General features: G+C 29.6%; 1 protein-coding gene across 6 annotated transcripts in view; it reads left to right on the top strand.

Annotated features, from left to right (window-relative positions):
- The window catches only part of LOC129975076 (diacylglycerol lipase-beta-like), a 79,283-nt gene that overhangs the window by 1,098 nt on the left and 50,757 nt on the right, over positions 1-27,428 (top strand). For 2 of the 6 annotated variants that reach the window (XM_056087971.1, XM_056087970.1), the window contains exons 2-4: positions 160-202; positions 1,248-1,336; positions 2,720-2,821. In XM_056087971.1, the coding sequence (XP_055943946.1) occupies positions 2,727-2,821 (95 nt within the window). In that variant the 5' untranslated portion in view covers positions 160-202; positions 1,248-1,336; positions 2,720-2,726. The remainder of the gene's footprint in view (positions 1-159; positions 203-1,247; positions 1,337-2,719; positions 2,822-27,428) is intronic. The other 4 variants (XM_056087973.1, XM_056087969.1, XM_056087974.1 and 1 more) reach the window with 2 other exon arrangements.

Below are 27,428 nucleotides of genomic sequence, written 5' to 3'. Positions count from 1 at the left end.
TGTAAGTTAAAAAAAAAAAAAATCTATCATTAGTATAACTTGTTTGGTATTTTCTAACTAAATTTTAAAATGTACCAGATGTTAAGTATATGGTAAAAAAATTTTATATGCAAGATTTGAATTTATGAAATTAGAATATATTTTTCTTCTTCATTTCAGCATACTGGTCAAAGTATATCTTAAACAGAAATGATTAAAACAGGTAAAATTGGATTAATAATAATGGCTATTTAGTTTATAAATAATTTATGAATAAAGCCAATACTGAAAAAAAAAATGCATGGATAACATTGTAAATTTAGACTAAAACTGCTCTTACCTTTGTAACTTGATCAGTCTTGTAAGGATAGGAAGTGATATAATGGTTTTTTGAATAATACTCTGAATTTTCACATTTAAATGGAATTAAACTCCTGTACAAATTACCTCTCTCTTGTTACAAATTTGGTATCCTCATCTCTATTTTAAACTATGACATACCATGCCATACCCATCAACAATAAACTATATGGAGATTTCAATCATTGTTAACTCTAATGCATGGAGTGAGTAAAATTAAACTGGAATATCTTCTTTTTTAATAACTTTGCTTTAAGCAATAAGTAATACAAAATTTATTTTATAATAAAATAATTATTTTATTTTAGCCATTTTCATCAATTTTCAGTCTTTCTGAGGACTCAAAGGATAAAATTTTCAAACAGTAAAATTCCTTTGTTCATCCAATAATAACTATAGATTGTATGTCCTTTTAAGTTGGAATCAAAAATACTTTGAGGTAAAGCAGCTAAAATATAGGGATATATACAAAAAAAAAAAAAAAAAAAAAGCTATCTCCTTCTCATCAGCGTATATCAAAATTTTGCTGTAAAATACATTAGATTTTATGATATATTGTACAGAGACTTCATCCACTATATATAATTTTGATTAATTGATCACTGCTCCTGCAAATTAATCACTCTTTGTCCAATTGATATACAAATTAATAAAATGCTACTATTTTTATTGAAATGCTTCACAATAAGAACTTATTTGGATAGTGATAAATTTATAAGATATAGAATTCTTGTGTTATTTAGAGAAGTGATAATGAATTATTCTTAGCCTTTATATCAAGTTGATCACATTGGGGTCATATGTGGCAGATAATAGAATATTTGTTGTTAATTTATGATTATCAAATGATAACATTCCTTTGAGAAATTTCTGTGAATGTTAATAATTTTTTATCATATTTCTCTGAGGTATAAAAACTGCAGAAACTGTTTCCTTGTGGGCCAAAAATTGTTCAAAACTGGATGTTGGTTTGCAATGAAGCTTGTTGAATCTTTTAGTGAGTAATCTGTAAGCGAATCAAATAGATTTCTAAGTTGCCTTAAATCGGTACTTATTATTTTAAATAAATGTTTGAAATTATTTATTTTTGGTTATGTAATTGAAACTTGATTGCAGTGTCTCACAATTGAAGTAATGATTTGAATTCTGCTACAATTCCTGTCATATAGAGAATAGTTTAATTTAATGTTTCTTAAATTTTATTCTTTTAAAGTTTGTTAATGTAAAGTTGCGAACTTTTGAAGGTCTTGGTTATGCAGGCGAAAATTGATTTAATGATATATATTATATGAAATTTGCACTAATTAAGTTTTTTATAAATTACAAAATTCTGATTTTATGTTTCTCTTTTGTGCTATTATGATTTTAACTGATACTTTGTACAATAACATTGCTGAAATTAAAGTTAGCAACAACAAAAAATAAGTGAAGTTTATACATGAAAATATTTTAGTTATCATGAAGCTAATAATATTTTTTTTAAAAAGTAATTTCTTATATTATTATTTTTATATAAGGATTGTAATTTATTAACTTGTATTTATTATTTTTTTCTATATATATATATATATATATGTGTGTGTGTGTGTGTGATTATTTACAAAAGATATTGATGTATTTATATATACTAACTTACAGATAATGTTATTATATTTTTAAAATTTAATACACTAAGTTATGAACATTGTGATTGTAAGGGGAAAAAATCAGCTGTGTAAACAGTGAATATTAATTTTAAATTGATCATCTCTACGTGTCCTCTATATTGACATTGAATATACAGGAGAAATATCTTGAAAGATTTAACCATTTATAAGTAATCTATGTTGATATTTTTAAAATCAAATATTCCAAGTAATATTAAGAATGAAACTGAAGTTTGTATTAATGAAATTGATAACTTCAAAAATAAATTCGTGTCGGGGGAAAAATTTCAAAACCATATCTTTTGGATTTTGAATTAGTGTTTTGAGACGTTTATAATTAGTTTGAGAATTCCTTCAGCTTCAAGGAAATTCTAAAAGTGCTTTTTATACTGGCCTGTCTATGTGCTTAATTAGTGCATCATAATTACCCACTTTAATTGAAATCCTCATAAAGACTATTTGAAAATAAATCAATAAATATCTCGTATTGATGAAATCACATAACTTTTTTAACTTTGAACAAGATCATTAAAAATAATAAAATTTAATTATTTTGTATTTTAACTCTGTTCTTTTGCTTATGCATACTAACTTCTAGATTTGACTGGTTATCATCATATTCTTTATTTTAATGCTTGAATATTAATTTAATATTGCTATTTTTACTCTCTAGAAGGAAAATGGAAATATTTTAAGAAATGAATTGCAAATATCTTTTTTATCTATATTTCTAGAGTGAAAATGCCAGGTATTGTTATATTTAAAAGACGATGGCGAATAGGAAGTGATGACTTTGTGTTTCCTGCTTTGGCTGAATTTTTCCTAAGGTTAATTTGGTGAGTTCTTTTATTCAGCATAGATGTTATATTATTTTTCTGTAATTAAAAAAATATGGCCCTTCTCATCTGTGCTGAGTTTAGAAGTAGAATATTCTTTCTTCCCCTTCCTTTTTCCTCATGTCTTTGTTTTGTTATGTTGTATATATTTCCGATATACTATAATAATATAATATAATATTTATAAACAATTTCAATAATTTCTGCTAATTATAAAAAAAGTAGAATTTTTGAGATTTTATTATAAAATAAGCTTAACTTGTTTTATATAAATATATCCCCTTTTCTTGGTATTTTTTTTAATAAATTAGTATTTTTAAGTAGAACTGTATATTTTAAATGAGTAGAAATTTTGTCCAAGAACATATTCATTTTCTCACCTGTAGCATATTTTTAAAAAAATTGTTATGATAGGTAAATTTGCATAATGAATATAAATTTGAATATTAATTTTTTTAATTAACATTTTTTCTTTTTTCTGAAATGCATTATATAAATTTGTATATAATATAAAATCTTAATACCTGACTATACATGAGTTGTCTCATTCATTCTCACTTATTTAGTATAACAGACATTACAGCTTTGATGTAATGTCTGTTTTGGCCTTTTTTCAGTTCCTCTCCTCCATTCTTTTGCTTTCCTCTCACCCATGATGGCACTTGAAGGGCATTCCATGAGGCATTTCAGCCACTCTGTTTCTGACTTCTTTTGAATGCCAAAAATCCTAATAACTCTTTAGGGTGTATAGAAACCCTTTAAAGTAGCAGTATACTACACTCCCTAGTGTGCTAGTTAAGAAGTATGACCCTATGTTATTAGTCTTGTGGAGATTTAGTGAATGAATCATTTTCTTCAATTTAGCGTTAAGAGTATTATTATCCTTAGGTATGATTCCCAATGTATAGGTATCAGCCAGCATCATGGTAAAGCACAAAGTTTGTAATGCTTAGTGTTGGTAGCTGCCAACTCTTATTGGGTTTAATTTTAAGTAGTGCTTTGATCAAAATTGTTTTCTATATTATATGGTTTCTTTGTTTTTATCACCAGAGCCATTTCATCTCCACATTATGTGCTTATTAATATATCAAGCACTTTTCATACTATAGCTCTTTCTCTTGTTTAAAAATTTCTTACCTTATCTATTTACAAGATGCAGAACATCAATAAATTGCAGTCTGGTAACTTATGCTCAAAATAGGATAATAGTACAGCCACAAGGTGTATAATTCTACCTGATAAAATAATTTTGAAATGACCAAACTATATTTTGAAAATAACTGGTGATGCCGAACCTCAGAAGAAGAATTCGAACTCATTAAACAAAAAATAACCTAGCAAACTGTAATTCAATTTTCACAATAATTAAATTGATGAGAGCCAATGGTACACAAATCTCTTCCCGGCTGCTTGTGGCTCCACTATTTTACAACAAACTCTTTTGAGTTGGTTTATGTTTTAAAATTTGACATATTTTTTACTTTGAAGTAATATTTCCAGTTAGTGGTTAAATGTGATGCGAACTGAACATAGGTCTTATTTGATTGATGCATAGTCATTCTGAAATTCTCACAGCACAATGTCTTTAATTTTCTCATTTATTTAGATCCTCGGCATCTATGTATGTGATTATATTGGATGATCTTTCACCTAGTAGGCTAAGAAGAATCTCGGATTTATATTTCTCTGGTACACTCTTTACTGTAAATGCTCGCTCTAAAGATGAAAAAAAGAAACCACAATTGTTTGGTACTTTAATTATTAGAGTTCTAATACTCTTTACTAATGAGCCTAAGGAATCATTAAGCTCAAATGATTATGCATTATTTTCTTTTAACTTGGCATGAATTTGCTCTATTTCAAGCTCAGTTTTTGCTCTTTCTATAATTTAATTAATTTTGCAAGGTCACTTACAATTTCAGAATCAGTTTAAATTGGTTGCTTTTTTTAATCATATCATTAGTTCTAAAACTATCGTTTTATTGTTTTTGTTCAAATCAAGTTCTTTGGCAATAAGACTTAAATCATCCTTCCTGCAAATCTTAAACATTTTGAAATGAGGTACAGTCAGTTAAGAAAACTAAACAATCCTGCCTTTTATGAAGAATTTTTATACTCTGGATATCTCAATAACTCGTGAATCGCAGAACATTTGATAGTGAATCAAAACTGTTTTCACACTAATAATTTCACTCTGGCTTGATGGACCAAATGACATTGACACTCATAAAAAGAACTCAAAACTCATTAAATAAAAACTAATCTAGCTGACTGTAATTCATGTTTAATTCGCGATAATTAAATTGAAAAGAGCTGAGATGGTGCACACATCTTTTTCTAAATGCTCGCACTCAGCTCTATTTTACAACAAATTCTTTTTTCCAATAGATGGCACAATGATATTATGCACACATGTATTTGACCAAAAAAATTGTTTAAAATATTTGTTTTTGATACCTGTAATAAAAAAAAAGTATTTTCAAAACGAAAAAGTTAACTTTCTTTAGGATTGTTTTTTTTTTATCGCAGACTACTACTCGATGATTTTTTACTTTTATTGGATTTGGCCAGTTTATGAAAGATCGACAATTGCTCTGTAATTTAATTTTAGAGTTGGCCGAGTTATTAAATGAAGCAAACCTTAATGAATTCTTCAAAATTGATTCCTTTATTGATATATTCTGTTGTGATTGAGGTTTAGGTTATATAAGCTTATTTTTTCTACATTTGAATTTGACTTTTTGCTATCGAAATTGTGCAAATTTCAATTTTAAGAATCTGTCTTCATTTACACCTTCATATGAAAGATGGTATACGGTGCAAAACCAATATTAGAAGTGGAGTTGCTGCATTTCAGTATATTCAAGAGATTCAAAAAAATTCATAATGAATGGGGATTAGGATTTTCTTCCTTTGATAAGATTGTACAAGATTGAAAAATTTATTGTTAGCTTAATGTAATAGCATTTCTTTTCTTTCTGTAAAAATTTCATTTCTTTTCATATATAATAGATACATATTTTTTCAATAAAATTTCTAGCTTGAGGATGCATTATGCAAATAATGTGTACTTGATGCATAAATAGTCTTGAATCACATCTGATGGTCATATCTAGTTTCCTTTTGTTGCTTGAATACCAGTGATAATCTTTAGTTAAGTAGTAAGAGATGTTATACTACTGGGTGCGATTTAAAAGAAAAATTTCAAGGTATCAATTCTCAACTGTAACATTTGTCTTTATATCTATGAATATTAAACATGGAATAGACTTAATATTCATAGACATATGAACTACATATTCTTCCGGGCCATTCAGCATGGGATTTTTAAATTCATTTATTAAGGAGTCTTTCAGATAAGGTGGTATTTTATCTCATAAGATACCCCATTTTTTAAAATTCATTTTTAACTTGAGGTAAATTAGTTACGAACTGTCTTTTTTTTCTAGTTGCTTGTCCAACACAGGATGTTCAAAAATAACCGAGTTTTTCTGTCTTCTTTTGTATTTTTTTTCTGCTGTTTCTCAACAAATATTCCTTTATGTAAATTCAAGCTTCCATTTATAGCTGGTAATGATTATTCCTTTATTCTAGTTATTTGAATATATATTTTCTTGAAAATGATTTCATTGTTAATTGAACTGATTTTATATCCTTGGAATTCATGAAATGAGTCACTTCCTATGCTTTATCACTAGTCAGTTAGTTATGGTGATTAAAATGATTTAGTAATCTTTTATGAAATAGTGTGGAGTTAAATGTTCTGAAACATTGGCAGGGCATCTCTTAAAAAACAACTGCATCAATTCCTCATCAACTGCCACAACTTCTTGCTGGTTTTCTTCTGTTCTTTTGTCAATGATTTTCACCTCCAATTGGTAATAATCTGCTAGATTGTCCTTCTCTAAATCAGCTTTAAGAGTTTTTTCAATTTTTGATAAATCATGTTACTTATTCATTGGGACCGTTTGAAGGACTCGGGGTGCTTGGTGTCATGAAAAGTGCTTAAAATTGAAAACCACTTTAAAGCACATTAAAGTGTTTTATTTGGGGGGGGGGCTTAAAAGTCCTAAAAAAGTGCTTAATTTTCTCAAGAAGCATTTGGTTTGGTTTCTCTACTTGTTGAATATAACAATTCAAAATCTTGGTTCATTCAAGACTTGTTTACTGGATGTATCAAGACAGAAAGCTAACAAAAAAGAATACAGAGAAGGACTACAGGGGTTCCAACAAATATTAAGATAAGGCTTAATGATCCTTCCTCCCCCTTCCCTCTTTCTTGAACTGTGTGCATTACTGTTTGTTGAAATACTGGAATAATTATGTGGAAAGGGCAGTATTAAATACTTACTGTGCCATACTGGTTGAGATTTGAAAAATGTTCAATTTTTAGTGTTTTATATGTTTAAAAATTTAGTATGCCTGGTAAGTATATGTGTAACCTTTTATATATTGTTAAAGAAGAATATACAGATTGATCCTATTAAGGAAAAATAAGAATACATCAGGATGAATTTGGTATGCCGAAGAAATATATCAAACATGGAAAAAGCTGTTCTAAAAACTTTCAGTGAAGCCTCTTTATAATACATTACTATTCAGTCATCATTGTCATTAATATGTCATTTTGGATCTCTTAAATAATCTCTTAAAAGCGATTTCTTTTTACAGCATTGAATAGTAATTTATTGTGATATGCAATTATGTTAGTCAATCATGTAATATCTAATATGGCACGATTTTAACTTTTGAAACCATAAATTGTAATGATAATTTTTTTTTTTTTTTTTGCAGTGTTTTATAATGTCTTCATTCATTTGAATATTATTATTTGTTGAATCAATTCGCTAAATTTTAGTTTTTACTAAGGGGGAAAAAAAGTTTCCAAAACATTTATTTTTCCAAGTTTCAGATTCTGAAATTTTTTAATACATATATTTTTTTAAAAACCTTATAGAAATTTTTTGCCCTGATTGACAGAGTAATACATAACATAAATTATTAAAATTAAGGGCATGAAATTTAGGAAATTATTTTTTTAGGGTATTAAAAGGCCATTAAAAATAGATTTTTCAAAATTTTTAATTGGAAGTTTAATTTTAAAAATAACAATAGAATTTTAACGTGTTTTCATTGTAACATTAAAGCATATTATAGTAAAAAAATTGTTATAATATCATTTTAAAAATTAAAAAGAAATACCTTTTCAGCGATAAAGATTTTGTTTGAATTATTAAATATTTTCCTTTAGTTTTAGTAATTTTTAAAAAATTAGTTGTGACACAATTTATAACAATGATTTTTATTATAATGAAATTCAAAACATTATCATTGCTTCTTCACATCTCTAACATTATTTTACCACTTATAAGAAAGTTTTTTTTTTTTTTTTATAAGTTGATTTAAAATTTTAAAGCAGTTAATTGAATAAGATTCTTCATTTGATGTATTTTGTTAAATTTTGAAGTTATGTGATATATTGCTTCACACTAACTTTAAAAAGTACTTTTTAAAATTTCAACTTCCATTTTTTTATTTTCATTTTGCTTCTAATTGCAGAATGGACTTTTTTCTAATTTCATGAATTTATTTCCATTATTTATGAAAACTAAACCATCTTCATTTATTTGTAAAATATATAATAATACTTTTTTCTCTTTTTAAAAATTTTTGCTTATAGGTTAAAAAGTAGATTTTCATTCAATTTTCAGAACATAAAATGTAAAAAAAAAAAAAAAAAAAAAAAAAGCTTTTACTAAATTTCTGAAGTAAAAAGAGATGAGATAATTTATAGATGGGTCATTTCTGAATGCTGCCATTAGTTTCCATTAAAAAAATGACTTAGAAATGTCATTTAGAACATGGCATTGTTCTGTCATTGATTTCATAGTAGTTTTACCTGTCTTATGTTAATAGCCATTCTATAAAACTTGAGTTCTTAGCTGTAATAATTGAATTGTGAATTAGTACAAGAGGAAGTGTACTCTTTTCATCACAGTCATGTCGAATTTTGTTATTGCATTAGAATGAAATGCAAAATTTTTAGCCATTCTATGCTTCTACATCACAATTGATATTTTCAGAAATGATGTACCATCTAAATAAACTGTTAATTTTGAGAAATGTTGAAAAAGATCGCAGTTCTTTATTGTTAATCTTATAATAGTTGATTCGGTTTTTTTTTTGTTATTGATAATTTGATCATTTTTTTGTTTTTTTGTCAAAATTAAAAAGACATTATTTGTTCTATAAGAGAAGATTCTGTAGATAGAAACAAATATTAAAATTTTAAAAATACACATTAAAATTTTTTTGAATAATTATTTAATATAAATTATGCATTATAAAACAGAAGGTGCATATTTAGTTTTTTGGATAAGATGCTTAAAAAGTCCATAAAGGTATTTAATTTATAGTTGAGATTTAGTTGATAGAATGTAAATTCCCGTTTCCGAATTCAATGACTTTTTTTTGTTTTGTTTTTTTCTCTAGATTCAGATTACAAACATTTTAATTTTCTTTTCAACATTGTATGCATCTATTTTAACACTTATATTCTGTTTATTCCCTTTTGATTTGCTACTGAAAGACTTAAATATTTGCCTTATTTTAGGAATATTTAAGTCTTTCTTAATTAAGTCTTAGGAATTTGTGTACAATAGTTTCAAAAATGGCAATTTACCATAAATGGGGCAATTGTATCATTTTCATGTTTCATTTATATTTGTATATAGTTTTTAGCATTCTCCCCCTTTCTCTTATGTGTCATGAAGAAATATGTATGTACATCTTCTATGCCTTTTCTTCACTGATGGCTGCTCTAGGCCTAGATGTAGTTTCATTTGGCTCGGGATATGTAGGATGCATAAATAATTAAGTAAAAACAATTTTTAAGTGAAAATTATATTTTTTTACAATAGCGAAAACTAATTCTGATTTCGGCTTTTCGATGTTGTAAAGTTTAGCGAAATAGAACGTAATGAACCTGAAAGGTCACAGTTTGTTCAATTTTGTTACGGGAACTGATGTTCCAAATGACCAGGATGCATAGCTGAAAGATAAAAAATTTTACCCAATAAAATGACACAACTATTTTTTCCATATACAAAGTTTTTTAGTTGCCAATCAATCACAAATGAAAAGGGTCCTTCAAAAGGCAACTAAATTGCTGAAAAACTTTGAAACATTATCCAAACCATTAATTGGAAGTACAAATATATTAGCCAGTCTTTTCGACCAAAATGAAACCTGAAAAAAAACTCATCTCAATTTATTTAATCAGAACTTTAGGATGTTGTGATACAATTAAAAATACAAATTGAATGACAAACAGGTTGCATATAAGATGATCTCATATTTATCAAAACAATACAATTTAATTGTTCAAAAATTATGTAGCTCAAACATGATTTTTTTATTGGAGAATGTTGGCTAAACTTTATTAAACTTTTCTGTTCCCCCTTACAGGAAGAAATCATCATAATTGAATTGTTTTTTAAAATGGAAATAATTTATTTATCATTAAAGATTAACTGTTTGTAACCATAAGAAAACCAATATTTAACTTATAGCAGGACATCACTCTCACATTGATAGTTACTACTACAGTGCAGGAAAACATTTACCTGTCTCTCTATATATGCAACAATCAGATTTTTATATTTCAATCACTTGCAAATTCAAATCAATTATTAATTTGAATCTCGTATCGGTATAGATCAGCATTGATGACTTGATAGAGCTAAAAAAAAAAAAAAAAAGTTTGTAAAACAAAATTGTTGATGTTGTCGAGAAATACCAGGAAAGTTTTAATTTATTCCCAACAAATGCCATCCACAGCAGCATCTCGGTTACTTTCCTAAAAAAGAAAAGTTAAATTTGAGTAATTTTTTTTAAATACCAAAACCTAAAGTTTAGTTTTATCACCGTACAACTACAGTTTAAATTTTTGTGACACCTAGTTCACAAATCTTAAATTTGTTAAAGCTTTTGGGTAATCTTACAAATTTTTAACTTTGATACATATTAACTTTTAACATTTGAATAGCAATATATTACATCTCTCACAAAACGTATATTTCTAACAAATAATTTTAGAATTTCAAGTAATCAGTATCATTTACATTTCATATAATTAATTTAATAAACTTGTAAAAGTGAAAAGAAAATCAAATTGAAACAGATGATAAATCATTTAAATCATACAGGCAAGAAATACCAAGAACTGTATGCAGCGCATATAATATGAAAGTATATTTTATATATATATATTTATATCCATGTAACTTAATATTATTGTTTGTACTGTATGTCTCGTATAAATCTTTTTTTTTTTAAATTTATTCCCAATTTTTTTAATAATTTCTTATTAAATTTATTAAACTGAAATTTGTCTGAACTTTGGTAAATGTCTGCTATATTCATCTTAGTATTAATCTACAACATTTTTTTAAATTTCAAGCCTAACAGATCATTAATGGAATGGTATTTTATGTCTGCTATATGCTTAGCATGATTATTTTGAATCTATGATTTAGTAAATTGAATTTCTTCCATATTGTCTCTGAATTGATTATTAGAAATATCTTCTAAAAAACATAGGCTAGTTGATATTCTTGAAGAAAGAGCCATATCAATTCTTTAGCAGTTTCACAAATATTCAGAAATTCAACTTCCATGGATGAAAGAGATAAGCATTTTTGCTTGGTATTTTACATCTGGACTGGTGCTTCACCTCAGAAAACTGAGTCTACCATCTGAAATGCTATCACCTCTGCAAGATGAAAAGTCAGCTTCTGAAAATGTTATCAAAGATACTCTCGATGTCTCATTTGAAGGGTATGTTGGCTTATAGATAGCCTAATAGTTTCATCAGTCCTCTTCAATGGATGACTCCAGAATTTGTCTGAAATTGTGAAAAGAGCTTTACTTCAAAAGTACTATCGGATTTAGTTCTCAATGTGATAAGAGCTAAGCATTCTGTATTTTTTGCTTTTCAAAATTCTTGTATTGAGTGTAACTTCATTTATGTGCTGCTCTGATCTTGAGATAGGAATTTAATTTATTGAAGAAAATAATAAAACTTATCTAAGAGAATCTTCGTTTTTCTGATTGCCTTTAAATCAAAATTTTCAAATAAAATGTGATAGTAAAATTATTTGAAATCATTATTTTCAAATAATTACACCATAGAGTGCATTTCTTTATTTTTCCTAGGAGAATAATGCCCTCTATTTATAGCAAATATTGATATTGTTATTTATAAACACTTCATTAGTCGTCTTCAATTCTATAAAATTTAATTTTTATAATGCTCTAAAAATTTCAGTAAACCAGTGTCTTTCGACATGCTTAAACCTATAGAATGCTTTGTCTAATTTGCAGAATGGTTTTTCCATTTTTCATCTTGCAACTGTCATATGTGCATTGTCTCGTCCAATTTTGTTTAGAGATAAGTGTAATTTGCCTTTACTTGCCAATGTAATCAATCTGAATTGTTTATAAAAATGCAAAATAAATAAATAAAAATAAAATAAAACTAATCAAATTAAGGGGAAAGTAATGACCACGAAGAATGTCTTGTAATTTTCACAAATGCATTGTGAAAAACCTTTAACAGTTGAACTTGCCTTTTAATGAACCGCCCTATCTTCATTAACCTTCTGTGGATTAAATACCATCAACATCCTACTATTCTGACATCTTTCGTTGATACCTGTATGAGTTATACAGACTGTTCAGTTTTTCATATTTTGCATTTCTGCATCCATTGCTGCTATTCATTGTTTGGCATCATTTGCCATCATGGAATACTTTTAAAAAATCTTGGAATATTAATTTTATCCTCTAGACAGGTTGACCTGGCACTTGTTTGCAGGGCTTTTGCCAATTCTTCATCACTCGTCTTTGGTAAATTATGATTCTTGAAAAATTGATTAGTTGAGGGTTATATTCAAAATCTTGGTTCTGACAGTACATTTAATTATGCTTATCAATCGAAAATGCATTTTTTAGTCGAATGTGTAATATATGTGTACAATCTCTGGTTTTCCTTTATTACTGTCTTGCAAATTCAGTTAAAACTTGATGGCTCCTCAATTTCATCTTCAATCTCTTTGCTCGCTTTCTGATATTATTATAAATATCTTTAGCTACAGATTTTAAATAAAGAAACTTTAGAAACTGAAAACAATTTTTCATCTGATTTAGAATCTGAGCAACTAATATCTTTGTATTTTGGGTTCTTCATTTGTCTGGGAATTATGACCTAAATGCGTCTTTTGTTTTAGGACCTATCTCGATTCTGCTGAGGTTATCAATCTTGTTACATATCTTATTTCTGAATGATACGTTTGTTGTTTCAATGATCCAACGTTCTTCAAGAAAGTAAATACTATAGTTTTTTAGAGCATTACCGACTACTCATTTTGCTTTCATCAGTCTTTTTGTATTGGTATTCCAATGAAAACTTTCAGGTGACTTTAAATGTGTTATTGGCGGGTTTTGATTGATTAAAAATTCTGTGCGCCACATTTGTTATGCGATTTCGATATTTTAATTCCAATATCTGCTATTCCTGAATGTATAATGGACAAACCTTCGCCGTAGGTTGGTTTGCACCTTGACAGTTGATACATTTTTGGTGACTCTTGCATTCACCATCATGAGATGTGCGTACAGGTGACATAATTTTGCTTCATCGATAGCTTTTGTCGGGTGGACAAAACTGAAACATTTTGCACATTGCCTTGGACGTTCGATAAAGGTTGGATTTTTTTTTATTTGTGAACCAGATTTTCATTGAATCTGGCAAGAAAGTTCCAAATGATAAAAACAGGTAAAATTTCCCGAGTCTCATTTTGTTTTAAAATTCGATGTATTTCGGTTAATTCTATATCATTGTTTGGTTAATTCTCCTGCTATTTCTTAAAGTGATATTTTGGTAGGCATATCAAATAATATAAAAAAGAAATACGAGACGTTGTGCTCTCCCATATTGCTTTCGTTATGATAGGTATATTCATAACTCTTTTTTAACAGTTCTACAGCGCAAACTGGATCTTGCGTCGTAAAGATCATTTTTCCTTGCCGGGTAAATTTCATATTTGAAATATTTCAGTATCGTGTGGTGAAAGCTTATAAGCCAGTTAACAGCTACGCTACCTGAGCAATTGCTTTTGTATTGTGGTCATGTTACTCGGCTGCGAACCACAAGGTCCCAGGTTCTATCCTTGCTCATCACAATCTTCCACATTGGTGACATCGGACGATGAACCTTCAACCTTCGTACAGCTGTTGTGGCACCATCTACCCACATCAACTCAAAGTCGTCAGATTTACTTGACGCAGCAACCCAAAATCGTCAGATTCACTTGACGCAGCAACGCAAAGCCGTCACTCACTTGACGCAGCAACAACATCAGCAACCACTCACTCATCCACCCACACACGCTCGCCGCAACTCAAATGCGTACAGGCGGATTAGAATCAACAGCTAATACATCACCACTCAACAACCATATCGTTCGTCTCACCTCCGACTCACTGGAGGGAGAGTCTGTGGTGAAAGCTTATAAGCCAGTTAACAGCTACACTACCTGAGCAATTGCTTTTGTATTGTGGTCATGTTACTCGGCTGCGAACCACAAGGTCCCAAGTTCTATCCCTGCTCATTACAATTTATCGTTTAATTTTTTCCATAATATATGCTTGCAATAAAAAAAGATTCATTTCAGAAATCTTAGACTTAGTATCAGAATTAGATCTGATAATGTATATTTCATCGAATTGTTTTTGACTCAATTTTAGAACAAGTTCGTTTGTGGATTTAGTACTTCAAAAAAAACTTCTCAATAACTTGTGGGTGCATTTTCACTTTATTTCTGATTGAATTCAATGAGTGTAAATTATTATCAAGATATTTTATAGCCACAATTCAACTTGGCCAAAAGAAAAAGAATTGAAAAAAAAAAATGAATAGATCTTACTGTCTTCTTCAAGAAATAAATAGGAAACAACCCATAAGTAAAAAAAGAAAACAGTAAGAGTATCCTTTGCAAGAAAAATAAATTAATTAGTTAAAAAAAAAAAAAAAAATCGTAACCACTTTCAAAATCGAATCAAGCCGCAAAGCGGGGGGGGGGGGGGTGAAATAAAAGGCGATTGCTAATAACTTTGAAAATTTCCGTAAAAAGTGCAATGAATTTTTAAGTTTTTTGTTTGTTTGTTTTTAATATAAAAAATTGTCTATCTCTCAACATTTCAAGAATAAAAGGTCATAGCCATAGCTCCAAAAACTAAACATTTCCTTTCGTGACTGTGTAATCAAGGAACTCGCTCCTTTTCCACTCACTCCCACCCCATCCCTCTTTTTTTCCCTACATAGAGTTGCGAGTTGAGGTTCCATTTCCATGAGATTCTCTATCACAGCTAATTTCTCTGGCGGGAATAGCATTCTGCAGAAACATGCAGTGGTGTTTAGCGACTGACACGTGAGTTTATCGAATGGTATGTTTATTGTTTGTGAAATTGTGAGTTTATTCAGAGTAGATTAAAGATTTAAAAAAACAACACAAGAAGCTGCTCAAAATCCGTATTTAATACGGATAAAAATATAAATCTCAACTTTGCTAAATGGATTAGAGAAAATCCGCACTATCTGTTTGCTGCGAACTACTCGCTCTGTAATTAGCTCATAAACTTAAGTAATAATGGGAAAATGGCACCTATTAGTCATGTCAAAAGAAGGAAACTATATAATATTTTATGCCAGTTCAAAAAAGGGATGATTGATATTGGACTTGATATCGGAAGGAAAAGAAATACAGGAGATGATACTGTCTGTCCACGACAAGAACACTGCTAGACAATCGTCTATGTTTACGGCGGGCGTTATAGAAACGGGTTCCGGTAGGGACTATCCATTTTGAATGGGTGGAATCGGATAGAAGTCTGGGGGGTTTTCTTTTTCTTGGCGTCAATGTGAAGTGATAAAAGAAAACCTGTTGCTCATTCGTCTTCTCGCTTTAGTCGCAGTTACACGTATCTTTATATTCGCTTAGCTTACTTTTTTTATATTTTATTAATCTTTTCTTTGGTTAATATTAACTGCATTTCATTATTTAATATTTTTTTGTCTCTTAAATTTTGACATCCTTTAAAATGCCTTTTCAATTTAAGAAAGGAGAGACTTTAAAATCACAAGCACGTTACTATGGGCTAAATTAAGATAAAACCTTGGAAATTAATTAAATTGAAATTAAGAGTTTAAAATATCATATATATATATATATACACTTTTATAGCTTTTTCTGGATCAAAAACTTTTATTTAATGTTATAAACTGAAATTTAATAAAATAATTGTCGTAAACTAGAATTTAACTTTTTAACATAAATAAGATCACCTTTTGAATTGATCGATATATGGAACTGGAAAATATAGAAATCCATTTCAGATCATATTTATAAAAAAATGAACAGTTGAAACTTTTAAAGCAAATTATACTCAGCTGTTTGTATGAGTAAAATGAATTAATTATTGATTTTGAATTTTTTTTATTTGAAAAGTGTATTGAAAATTTATTAAAAAAAAGTTCTTGCAGGGAACTTTGAATTTCATTATTTTTTAAAGAAGTACATTTTACAATTCAGTATTTTATTTTGATAGAAATTATTGAATAATTTCCTTAAATCTACAGGTATAATTAATTCAGTTATCTCCTATCACAATCATTGTCAAAATAAAAAAGATGAGAATTAAAAAAAAACGTCGTTTTAACTTTTTGCTCTTAGTGTTAAATAATAATTATGAAAAATTGTATTTATAGTTTTAAAAGAAAAAAAGAGTTACTTTGAAATTAAAAATAGTGATTCTATTATCCTATATGAAAATATTTAGAGATTAAAACGATTTAATTTTCTTTCTGGAATTGAATGAGTATATGCAGTTGTTAAGAAGCAATTCTATTAAATTTTTATTGCGAAATATTATTCAACTATATAATCGTATGAAGAAAATATTATATTATAGGTAGCGGATTACTTTTTTTTCCAATAAAATAAAGAAAAATAGTCATTTATTCAGGCTTGATTTCTCGCCTCCCTGTTGTTTCAATAGCTTTCCTTCTTAACTATGATTTCAAGAATCTACAAATTTATGCACGTTAATATGAGTTAGAAGGATTAAAATATTGAACGAGATTCCTTTCTACTCAGGTGCATTGATTGTGATAATAAAACGGTAGCAGATAAGTATTCTCAAACGGCATTGATGGGCTTTGAATAGAAATGTGAAGAACATTGGGAGTGAAGAATGTAAGAATTTGGATCCTTGATTGCTCGAGCTCATGACTACTATATACATTGAAAGGAAAAGCTCATTTATCACTCTATTATTTGAATTAACAGTTCGTGAGAAAAATTTTTCTTTGAAATAATTGTATTTCTTTTTCAAGCCGGGGGAAATAAATTAATGGTAATCTGGAATACAAAAACAAACTTTTACCTCGTTTTTCGTAGAATAATGTAAAGCGATGTTGGACTTATTTAGTTGCGTTCCTTTAAGTCCGGGACATCTGGCACGTGCATGAATGAACACTTGATGATTATCTTCAAATTCAGAATACTTTTACATATAAACTTTGCGAAATTAATTATGCTGTAAAAAGATTGTGCATATTGAAAATAAGTTACAAATCAAAGTTTGATTTTTAAAAATCTGAAAATTGATAGTATGGCAATCATTAATTTTGTGTTTCGGGAAATAGTATATACATCAGAAAAATAAATAAATATAAATTTGGAAAGGTTTCAAGCATATTTAACAATGAACATTTTACTTTATAACAGAATAAAAGCAACCTTTTGTAAAAATTATGAAATAATTACGATTCATTATGTTTTTGCTTAATTATTTTTTTTCTTCTTGTGCAATCGTTAGACATACAAATAATTATTCAGGTTTTCTATTTGATTTGTTTTGTTCTTTGCATACATATAACAGGAATATCAGATATTTTCAATATTCCGAGTATGCAAATAATTTTCAGCTCAGTGAATTATTTTTTTAATTTGTTTTCAAGAATTAAATCTAATAATACCAAATATCGCCAATTTGGCGCTAAACGTGCTGACGCAAGGAAACTTGAATGAATTTCTACCTCTGCGAAATGAACTCTTCCACCAGTAACCTGTTTCTATAACGCCCGCCGTAAACATAGACGATTGTCTAGCAATGTTCTTCTCGTGGACAGACAGGTCTGTCCACGACAAGAATACTGCTAGACAATCGTCTATGTTTACGGCGGGCGTTATAGAAACAGGTTCCGGTAGGGACGATCCATTTTGAATGGGTGGAATCGGACAGAAGTCTGGGGAGTATTCTTTTTCTTGGCGTCAATGTGAAGCGATAAAAGAAAACCTGTTCCTCATTCGTCTTCTCGCTTTAGTCGCAGTTGCACGTATCTTTATATTCGCTTAACTTACTTCTTTTATATTTAATTAATCATTTTCTTTGGTTAATATTAACTGCATTTCATTATTTAATATTTTTTTTTTTTTTTTTTTGTCTCTTAAATCTTGACATCCTTTAAAATGCCTTTTCGATTTAAGAAAGGAGAGACTTTAAAATCACAAGCACGTTACTATGGGCTAAATTAAGATAAAACCTTTGAAATTAATTAAATTGAAATCAGAATTTAAAATATCATTATATATATATATATATATATATATATATATATATATATATATAGCTTTTTCTGGATCAAAAACTTTTATTTATTGTTATAAATTGAAATTTAATGAAATAATTGTCATAAATTAGAATTTAACTTTTTAACATAAATAAGATCACCTATTGAATTGATCGATATATGGAACTGGAAAATATAGAAATCCATTTCAGATCATATTTATAAAAAAAAAAAAAAAATGAGCAATTGAAGCTTTTAAAGCAAATTATCCTCAGCTATTTGTATAAGTAAAATTAATTGATTATTGATTTTGAATTTTTTTTTTTTTTTTTGAAAAGTGTATTGAAAATTTATTAAAAAAAAGTTCTTGCAGAGAACTTTGAATTTCATTATTTTTTAAAGAAGTATATTTTACAATTCAGTATTTTATTTTGATCGAAATTATTGAATAATTTCCTTAAATCTACAGGTATAATTAATTCAGTTGTCTCCTATCACAATCATTGTCAAGATGGAAAAAAAAAAAAAAAAAAAAATTAACCTTTTGCTCTTAGTGTTAAATAATAATTATGAGAAATTGCATTTATAGTTTTAAAAGAAAAAAAGAATCACTTTGAAATTAAAAAAAGGGATTCTATTATGCTATATAAAAATATTGAGAGATTAAAACGATTTAATTTCTTTTCTGGAATTGAATGAGTATATGCAATTGTTAAGAAGTAATTCTATTAAATTTTTATTGCGAAATATTATTCAACTATATAATGGTATGAAGAAAATATTATATTATAGGTAGCGCATTACTTTTTTTTTCAGTAAAATAAGAAAAAGTCATTTATTCAGGCTAGTTTTCTCGCCTCCCTGTTGTTTCAATAGCTTTCCTTCTTAACTATGATTCCAAGAATCTAAAAATTTATGCACGTTAATGTGAGTTAGAAGGATTAAAGTATTGAACGAGATTCCTTTCTACTCAGGTGCACTGATTGTGATAATAAAAGGTAGCAGATAAGTATTCTCAAACGGCATTGATGGACTTTGAATAGAAATGCGAAGAATATTGGGAGTGAAGAATTTTAACCCTGAAATGATCAAATGCATGCAGGAATTTGGATCCTTTATTGCTTCGAGCTCATGACTACTGATATACATTGAAATGAAAAGCTCATTTATCATTCTATTATATTTGAATTGACAGTTCGTGAGAAAAAATTTTCTTTGAAATAATTGTATTTTTTTTTTTTTTTCAAGCCGGGGGAAATAAATAAATGGTAATCTGGAATACAAAAACAAACTTTTACCGCGGTTTTCGTAGAATATAATGTCAAGCGATGTTGAGCTTATTTAGTTGGGTTCCTTTAAGTCCGGGACATCTGACACGTGCACGAAAGAACACTTGAATTATCTTCAAATGCAGAATACTTTTACATCTAAACTTTGCGAAATTAATTATGCTTTATAAAACGCGTGCATATTGAAAATAAGTTACAAATCAAAGTTTGATTTTTAAAAATCTGAAAATTGATAGTATGGTAATCGTTAATTTTTGTGTTTCGGGAAATAGTATATACATCAGAAAAATAAATAAATATAAATTTGGAAAGGCTTCAAGCATATTTAACAATGAACATTTTACTTTATAACAGAATGAAAGCAACCTTTTGTAAAAATTATGAAATAATTACAATTAATTATGTTATAGTTTTTATGTTAAATTAGACAGATTACTTCGCGTTTGCTGCGGAGAATTTGATATTAATAACTTACATGAGGGAATTCGTTTTTTGATTTGAAAGATATAACGGTCTTTTGTTTATAAAAAAGCGAAGTTGCGTTTAAAAATACTTTACGGTGAATTTTGTTTTTGCATCTTACTCTCAAGCTTAGACAAGTTTTTTATTTGTTTCTCCTCATATTTCTACTCTGCTAAATTCATTTTGTACGAGGTAAGATTGTTCCTTTATATTTTGTGAATTTTTTCTTCATTGCAAGCTGAGTCGCACATTTGTATCAGTGCAAGACTTTAGTGATGAGTCCTTTCAATTGAATTCTGAAACTCTCGCCTTCAACACTATGCCTCAAATTACTGACATTTATTTTTTGAATGAAAAACCTGCCAAGGACCTTGTGCTAAATTTAGGTCAGAAACATTACGAAGAAATAAACGTTATTTTTTCTAATGCGAATGCTTCTTCTCAAATACCGCGCACAAACCCCATTCTGATGCAAACTTTCATAAAGCAAAATATCGACAGACACTCAAATATCATGAACATGAGATTTACCCGGCAAGGGAAACTAATTTTTACTACAAAGGATCCGGGATGCGCAAAAAACTTCTTAGCTTAGAGCAGATTAACGATACTAAGGTTACTTCAAACGTTATTTGGGAAGGAGTTACTTCTAGATTTCTGCTTATTGATATGCCCACATGTGTTCCACTCAAAGAAGTTGCAGATGAACTGCGACAGTTTAACGATATTGAAATCAGAGAGATGAGACGTTTTGTCAAACAAAATTCGACACAACAAACTTCTCCAATTCTCGTAACAATTCTGGGTACTTCTCTTCCAGATTCAGTTAAACTTTGGCTTACAATCCAGAAAATTCGACCTTTTATTGATCGGCCTAGACAGTGTTCAAAATGTTACAGTTTCCTACACCCATCTAGGATATGTTCGAAAGACCAAGTTTGCCAATTATGTGGAACAGAACACGTTGGAAATTGTCAAAACCCAGTTAAATGCATTAATTGTCAAGGTTCTCATGCAGCAACATCTAAAGCATGTCCCTTGTACGTCAAAGAACAACAAATTTTGGATCTAAAATGTCGTAACCACCTCACTACGGGGGAAGCACGACGCATATTTAATGCATCTTCTAATACAACTTATGCGACTGTTACTAGATCGAACACGGAACCCATTGACTTTGAAAAATCTTTAAACGACAAAATGGAATCCATCATCCAAAACATCAACAAAAAGATGGAGCAACATTTCAATGCTCTATTGGAAATATTTCAAAAGACGGTCGAGTCTATGGTGCAACAGTTAATTCATGTGATTGACAAAGGTGAAAAAATTAAATCTCCATCCAGGAAGAAAAAAGCTTTACTTAATGCTTCGAAAAACTTCGCTAGTTCTACTAGTCAACCCATGCAATGGGACGCTGGTGGCCCTGCTGGGACTTCGGATTAATAATCTTTTTTTTGCGCTTTGTTTCCTTTTTGCTGTTTTATGTTTCCTCTCCCACTTTACTGCTTGTTATTTGTTTCTCTTCTTTGCAAAGCGCTGCTTCAATTTTATCTTTCCCAAATGCTTGTTTTTTTTTTTTTTTTTTTTTTTTTTTTTTTTGTGTGTGTGTACGTCACCCCGGTGTTTGGTTGACCTCTTGCAGAGTTTGCAGATTGCTTTTTCCTTTTTTGTTGGTTTAATTTATTAGGATGCGTTTTGTTCAGTGGAATTGCCGTAGTATTAGGAATAAAAAAATCTGGCTTGGTATTCCTCCCTTCTCAATTTCAGATTTCTGGATTTTTCAAGAAACTTTTCTTTATGCTGAAGAAGATTTTAGTTTCTATAAAAAAAGGTTTTTTAGATCTCACAGGGAAGGCAGACTGGGAGGGGGCCTTTTAATTGGAATCCCCGATCTTTTGTCGGCATACATAATCCCTTACGATGTACCTCAAAATTCGGACGTGGAAATACTCACCGTTAAAATCATTACAGCTTCTCTAAACTTTTGTATAGTAAACATTTACGCTTCTACAAGTTTTCACATTGAAATTTTCGGAAGCTTTTTTAACTCACTTTCTGAACCAACGTTCATCTTTGGTGACTTTAATTTACATCACCCTTTTTGGGGCTCAACCACTTCTTCCAGACTCAGCAACAATTTTGTCGATTGGTTAACGGATTCAAATTTTGTCATTTTAAATACTTCGAACCCGACGCACATTACTCCTGAAGGTAACCAATCACTTCTGGATCTTACCCTTTGTTCCAAATCACTCTTCTGTAGCTCAGATTGTTTTGTTGCTGAATCATCTTTTGATAGCGACCATTTCCCCATAATTTCCACCTGCAAAGTTTTACACAACAAACAAAGGTTCCTCACAGAAATTAAATGGCAATCTATTCTTTTTCAATCGGAAAAAATTTTTGAAGATACAAATCTTAACCTAGACTCAGTTTCATCAAACATTTCAGAAATCATATCCAATAATACTAGAAAAATACCTTTGAATAACAAACAATACCCACCCTGGTGGGATAAAACCTGTCACAAACTTTACAACCTTAAAATCATATATCGGAAGAAAGCATTAAAATGCATATCAACTAAATTTTGGATTCTTCACAAAAAATTCGCAAGCAGATTCAAATTTTATAGTAAACAAGCAAAACAAAAATTTTGGGATAACTTATGTAATAGTGCAAGAAATCCTCGTTTATTTTATTCTATCTTAAGAAAACTGAATCAGCAATATGAAGATAATAACTCCTTCAACACCATTTCTGTTAACAATTTTTTTATCACAAACCCATTCGTGCAAAGTAATCTGTTCGCAGAATTTTATGCCAACAATTCCAGTACTCACGAGCCATTACCAATCCAGTTTACGGACAATCAGGAAAGCGAATTAAACGGAGCACTTCAAATGGAATAATTACAATTCGCAATTAAAAAATCAAAAACAACAACCCCAGGTCCAGACAATATTCCCGCATCCTTTTTCAAAAAACTTAACAAAATTGCAAATTACATCCTTCAATTATTTCAACAGATTTTTAACACAGCATATGTTCCCAAAACATGGAAACATGCACTTATTATTCCCATTCCAAAACCAAATAAAGACAAGCTTCAGATAACATCATATAGGCCAATAGCTCTAACATCTGTTTTTTCCAAAATCTTTGAACGTATCTTATGTAAAAGAATTACTGATTTTCTTACAAAGAACAAAAAACTTCATCCAAAACAATTTGGTTTTTTACCATACAAGGACAATAGGGCAGCCACTTACTCATTATATTACAGCATTTCAAAAGCAAAGAGGGAAAAAAAAAAACATTTCATTGGTATTAGTCTCGACATCGCAAAAGCTTATGATTCGGTTTATATTGACGGATTGATATATAAATGCTTGGAATTGGGCATCTGCGGGAAGATATGCGCTTGGTTGCATCAATTCCTTAGTCACCGTTCGTTTCAAGTGCGATGGAGACAAACACTCTCCGACATAAGAATTACAAACAAAGGATTAGTACAAGGTAGTGTCCTCTCGCCAATCTTATGGGCAATTTTTATATCGGATTTTTTTGAAACTCTTGAAAATGAAGTTGATTGTTTGATCTTTGCGGACGACATATTTATATTTTGCTCGCACCAGTCTATTGAACTTATTGCTAAGAAATTACAAAAAACAATGGAAAACGTACATCAATGGTGTACGTATTGGAAGCTTTCAGTTAATGCAGAGAAAAGTTACATAGCCGATCTTTCAAACAAAATTAATTTTACCCACCCAAATATCTCACTAGCAGGAACGAACATCCAATGGAAAAACTCAATTACATTCCTCGGAATTCCTTTTTCAAAAAGAAATCAAAACGGATCGATCTTAAATAAAATTAAAAATAAAGCTTTAAAAAAATCAACACTTTAAAGGGTTTTGCATATAAACATTATGGCCCAAGAACAAAAGATTTAATCACAATCACAGACAATAGCATTTGCAGCTTATTCTTTTACGCCAGTCCCATTATCAACAAATTTCCAGAAACTCACATGAAAGCATGTAATATTATTCAGACCAAAGCACTTCGCATTGCACTTGGTGTTCCACAGTGGACACCAAATAAAGCTCTCCTTTACATCTCCAATCAGGAAATTCTCAGTGAAAAAATCAAACGTTTATCCTTACAATTTCTCATTAAGCAGATTTCTATCAGTTCCTTCTCCGCTATCTACAAATTAGATTTAGAACATTTCAATCTTGCTCTTATTGAACAGGACAAAATTTTTTCTGATCTAAACATTAATTGGAATCGCATTATTTCTGATCAACATTTTTTGCAACTTCCAAGAGAAAATTGCAGTATTATTATTTCAAAATACCCTTTTCAAAACAAATCTCTCCCACACTCAGCTATTAATGGCAGTTTTCAAGAAACGCTTCAAAAGGACTTCAAACAATGTTTCATTATCGCAACTGATGCATCGAAATCGCAAAACTTAACTTCAATCGCCGGCATTTCGGATCTGTCTCAATTTGCTTTTCGAACCCACAACATCAATTCAATTTTTACAGCTGAAGCTCTTGCAATTTACCAGGCTCTGGACTATCTTTCCGTTCCTGAGAAACATTTACTTCTTCTTACAGATAGTCTTTCAGTTCTTACAGCACTTCAAAAATTTTCATATAAATCCCCATCCATTATTCATAAAATTGTGGCCAAAATTGTGGAAAAATCTCAGATTAACCAACATATTACTTTTCTTTGGATCCCAGGGCATTCGACAATTTTATGGAATGAAAAAGCGGACTTGATCGCAAAATCAGTTACAGAAATCAGCCCATGCATTGAATGGATCGCATCGGAAGACATCATCTCACGCATCAAACAAATCTCAAAAAGAAAAACAACAGACAGCTATAGACAGAGCAAATATTATGAAATTCTTGGTGAAATTCCAGACATAAAAAATATTGCTAAATGGAAAAGAAATAGAAGAGAAGACATCATTTGCGCTAGAATATCTACCAAAACACTCATTACACCTGGCCTTCTACATCGTTTTAACCTGTCGAATGAACCAAATTCCGAAACATGCCACTCTTTGAATAATTTGGATCATATCTTACTGCACTGCCGAAAATACTCAAGCGTAAGACGTTGCCTGTGGTCGAAGTTGGGCCTCAACTCTCTTTCAAGCTGTAATTTCAAACAACTCACGAGCAAAGCATTTGCAGATAAACTCTCTCTCCATATTTTCCTTCAACACTTGAAATTTTTTGACATTTATTGATTGAAGATATTGTTGAACGCTGGGATGACAGCCTTTGTAGCTAAAAATCCCTAAATCCCCCTCATTCAAACAAACAAAAAACAAACTTACATGAATTTTTAAAAAATGAAATGAAGACGATTAATGTACATACAAATTTTTCTATTTGATTTGTTTTGTTCTTTGCATACATATGACAGGAATATCGGATATTTTCAATATTCCGAGTATGCAAATCATTTTCAGCTTAGTGAATTATTTTTTAAATTTGTTTTCAAGAATTAAATGCAATAATACCAAATATCGCCAATTCGGCGCTAAACGTGCCAACGTAAGAAACTTGAATTAATTTCTACCTCTGCGAAATGAATTCTTCCTACAGTAACCTGTTTCTATAACGCCCGCCGTAAACATAGACGATTGTCTAACAGTATTCTTGTCGTGGACAGACAGTATATGAATTGGCAAAAGTAAATAAATAATCAGTCAATATTCCCCCCTTCAAATCTTTCTTTAAGGGAGAAGGGTCAATATTTTTTCCTTCCCCCTTTATAAGTAAATTTTATTTTGCTAAATTCTAGTCAATACATTAAGAGAAATTGTAATTGTTTGTTTGTAAATACTAACATTCTTTTAATGTACTATTATTTTGAGCAAACAGTTTGCTTTCTTTCCCTACTTTTTCCATTCATTGAAAGTATGGATAGGTTAACTAACTATAGTTTATAATTAATAGACGAGTGCGGTTTACGCATTTTCTTTTATATTGCATATACGTACAGGAGGAACAGAGGGATCCCCCCCCCAGATTTGAGTTGCAATTCTGTCTGTTATGTACATGAACCTTTTTAATCACTCGCTAGTAAAATCCTGAATATCCGTTTCATGTATTTTATGAATTTCCTCTGTAACCTCGCTTTATTTGTTTTGTAAACTACATAAATATTAAAGAGAAAACCTTGTACTTTCAATAATATAGGAAAATCGCGTGATTAAATATTTGCTGTAACAAAGAAAATTGTTTGAATTAATTTCAAAGCAAATATTAATTTGTTGTAAAAAGTTTTAAAAATTGCCAAAGTCCAGAAAAAAAATTCACAGCTATTAAATTGGTATCGTTAAAAAGATATTTTTCCAGATTTTAAGATGCTGTAAAAATTATTTTTTAATGTAATATTTATGAAAGTTACCTCAAGAAAATGCCAAAATTCAGCTTAATTTTTAATTAATTTTTTTTAACATAAAACTACTCTGAGGTGCACATTGCCACCCTCCAAAGCCAAATTTGGTAACTATATGTAGCTCGCCTATACAGTATGATACAAACACAATTCATTTTAAATTAGTAAAGATAGAGATTTAGTTAAGGGTAATTAAAGGTAAATAGTTATGGTAAGGGTCATTGTCATCATGTATGTGTTCCAAAATGGCTTTGAAAAAATCTTCTATATTTCTATGCTTCTAAAATGTGAAAGATATTGGAGAAAAGGAAGCAACCACGAGTTTTCTTTAGTAGCCATTTTGCAAAATGTACTGTAAAGAATACAGGAACAGTCTTACTATCCTATGTCAATTCGGCCCAATGATATTTTGACAAATATATGCATAATCGAAGAAATTATTCAAAATTCTGATTTTAAAAACTAGATGAATTTATGATATTTCTACCAGAGAGCGGAGAAGAATTTATAGTGGCAGAACTGATGAAATGCCAAATGATAATAGTATTTGAAATACGCATATTGCTATTACACTAGCTCAAAACCTAATTTAACACAGGCTTGTTTAGTTCAATTATACTAACGTCCCGTTTTAAAGTGACGCTAGTGCTATTTTGGGACGGACCTCGTCATTTTGAACTGCAGTCAGATGGCGAGGACGACACCTGAGTTGAGATCCACC

This window comes from Argiope bruennichi, chromosome 7 (assembly GCF_947563725.1).
Source record: "Argiope bruennichi chromosome 7, qqArgBrue1.1, whole genome shotgun sequence".
NCBI classification, from domain to species: domain Eukaryota; kingdom Metazoa; phylum Arthropoda; class Arachnida; order Araneae; family Araneidae; genus Argiope; species Argiope bruennichi.
The sequence above is the reverse complement of the archived record's forward strand: the minus strand, read 5'-3'. Positions and strand labels throughout refer to the sequence as shown.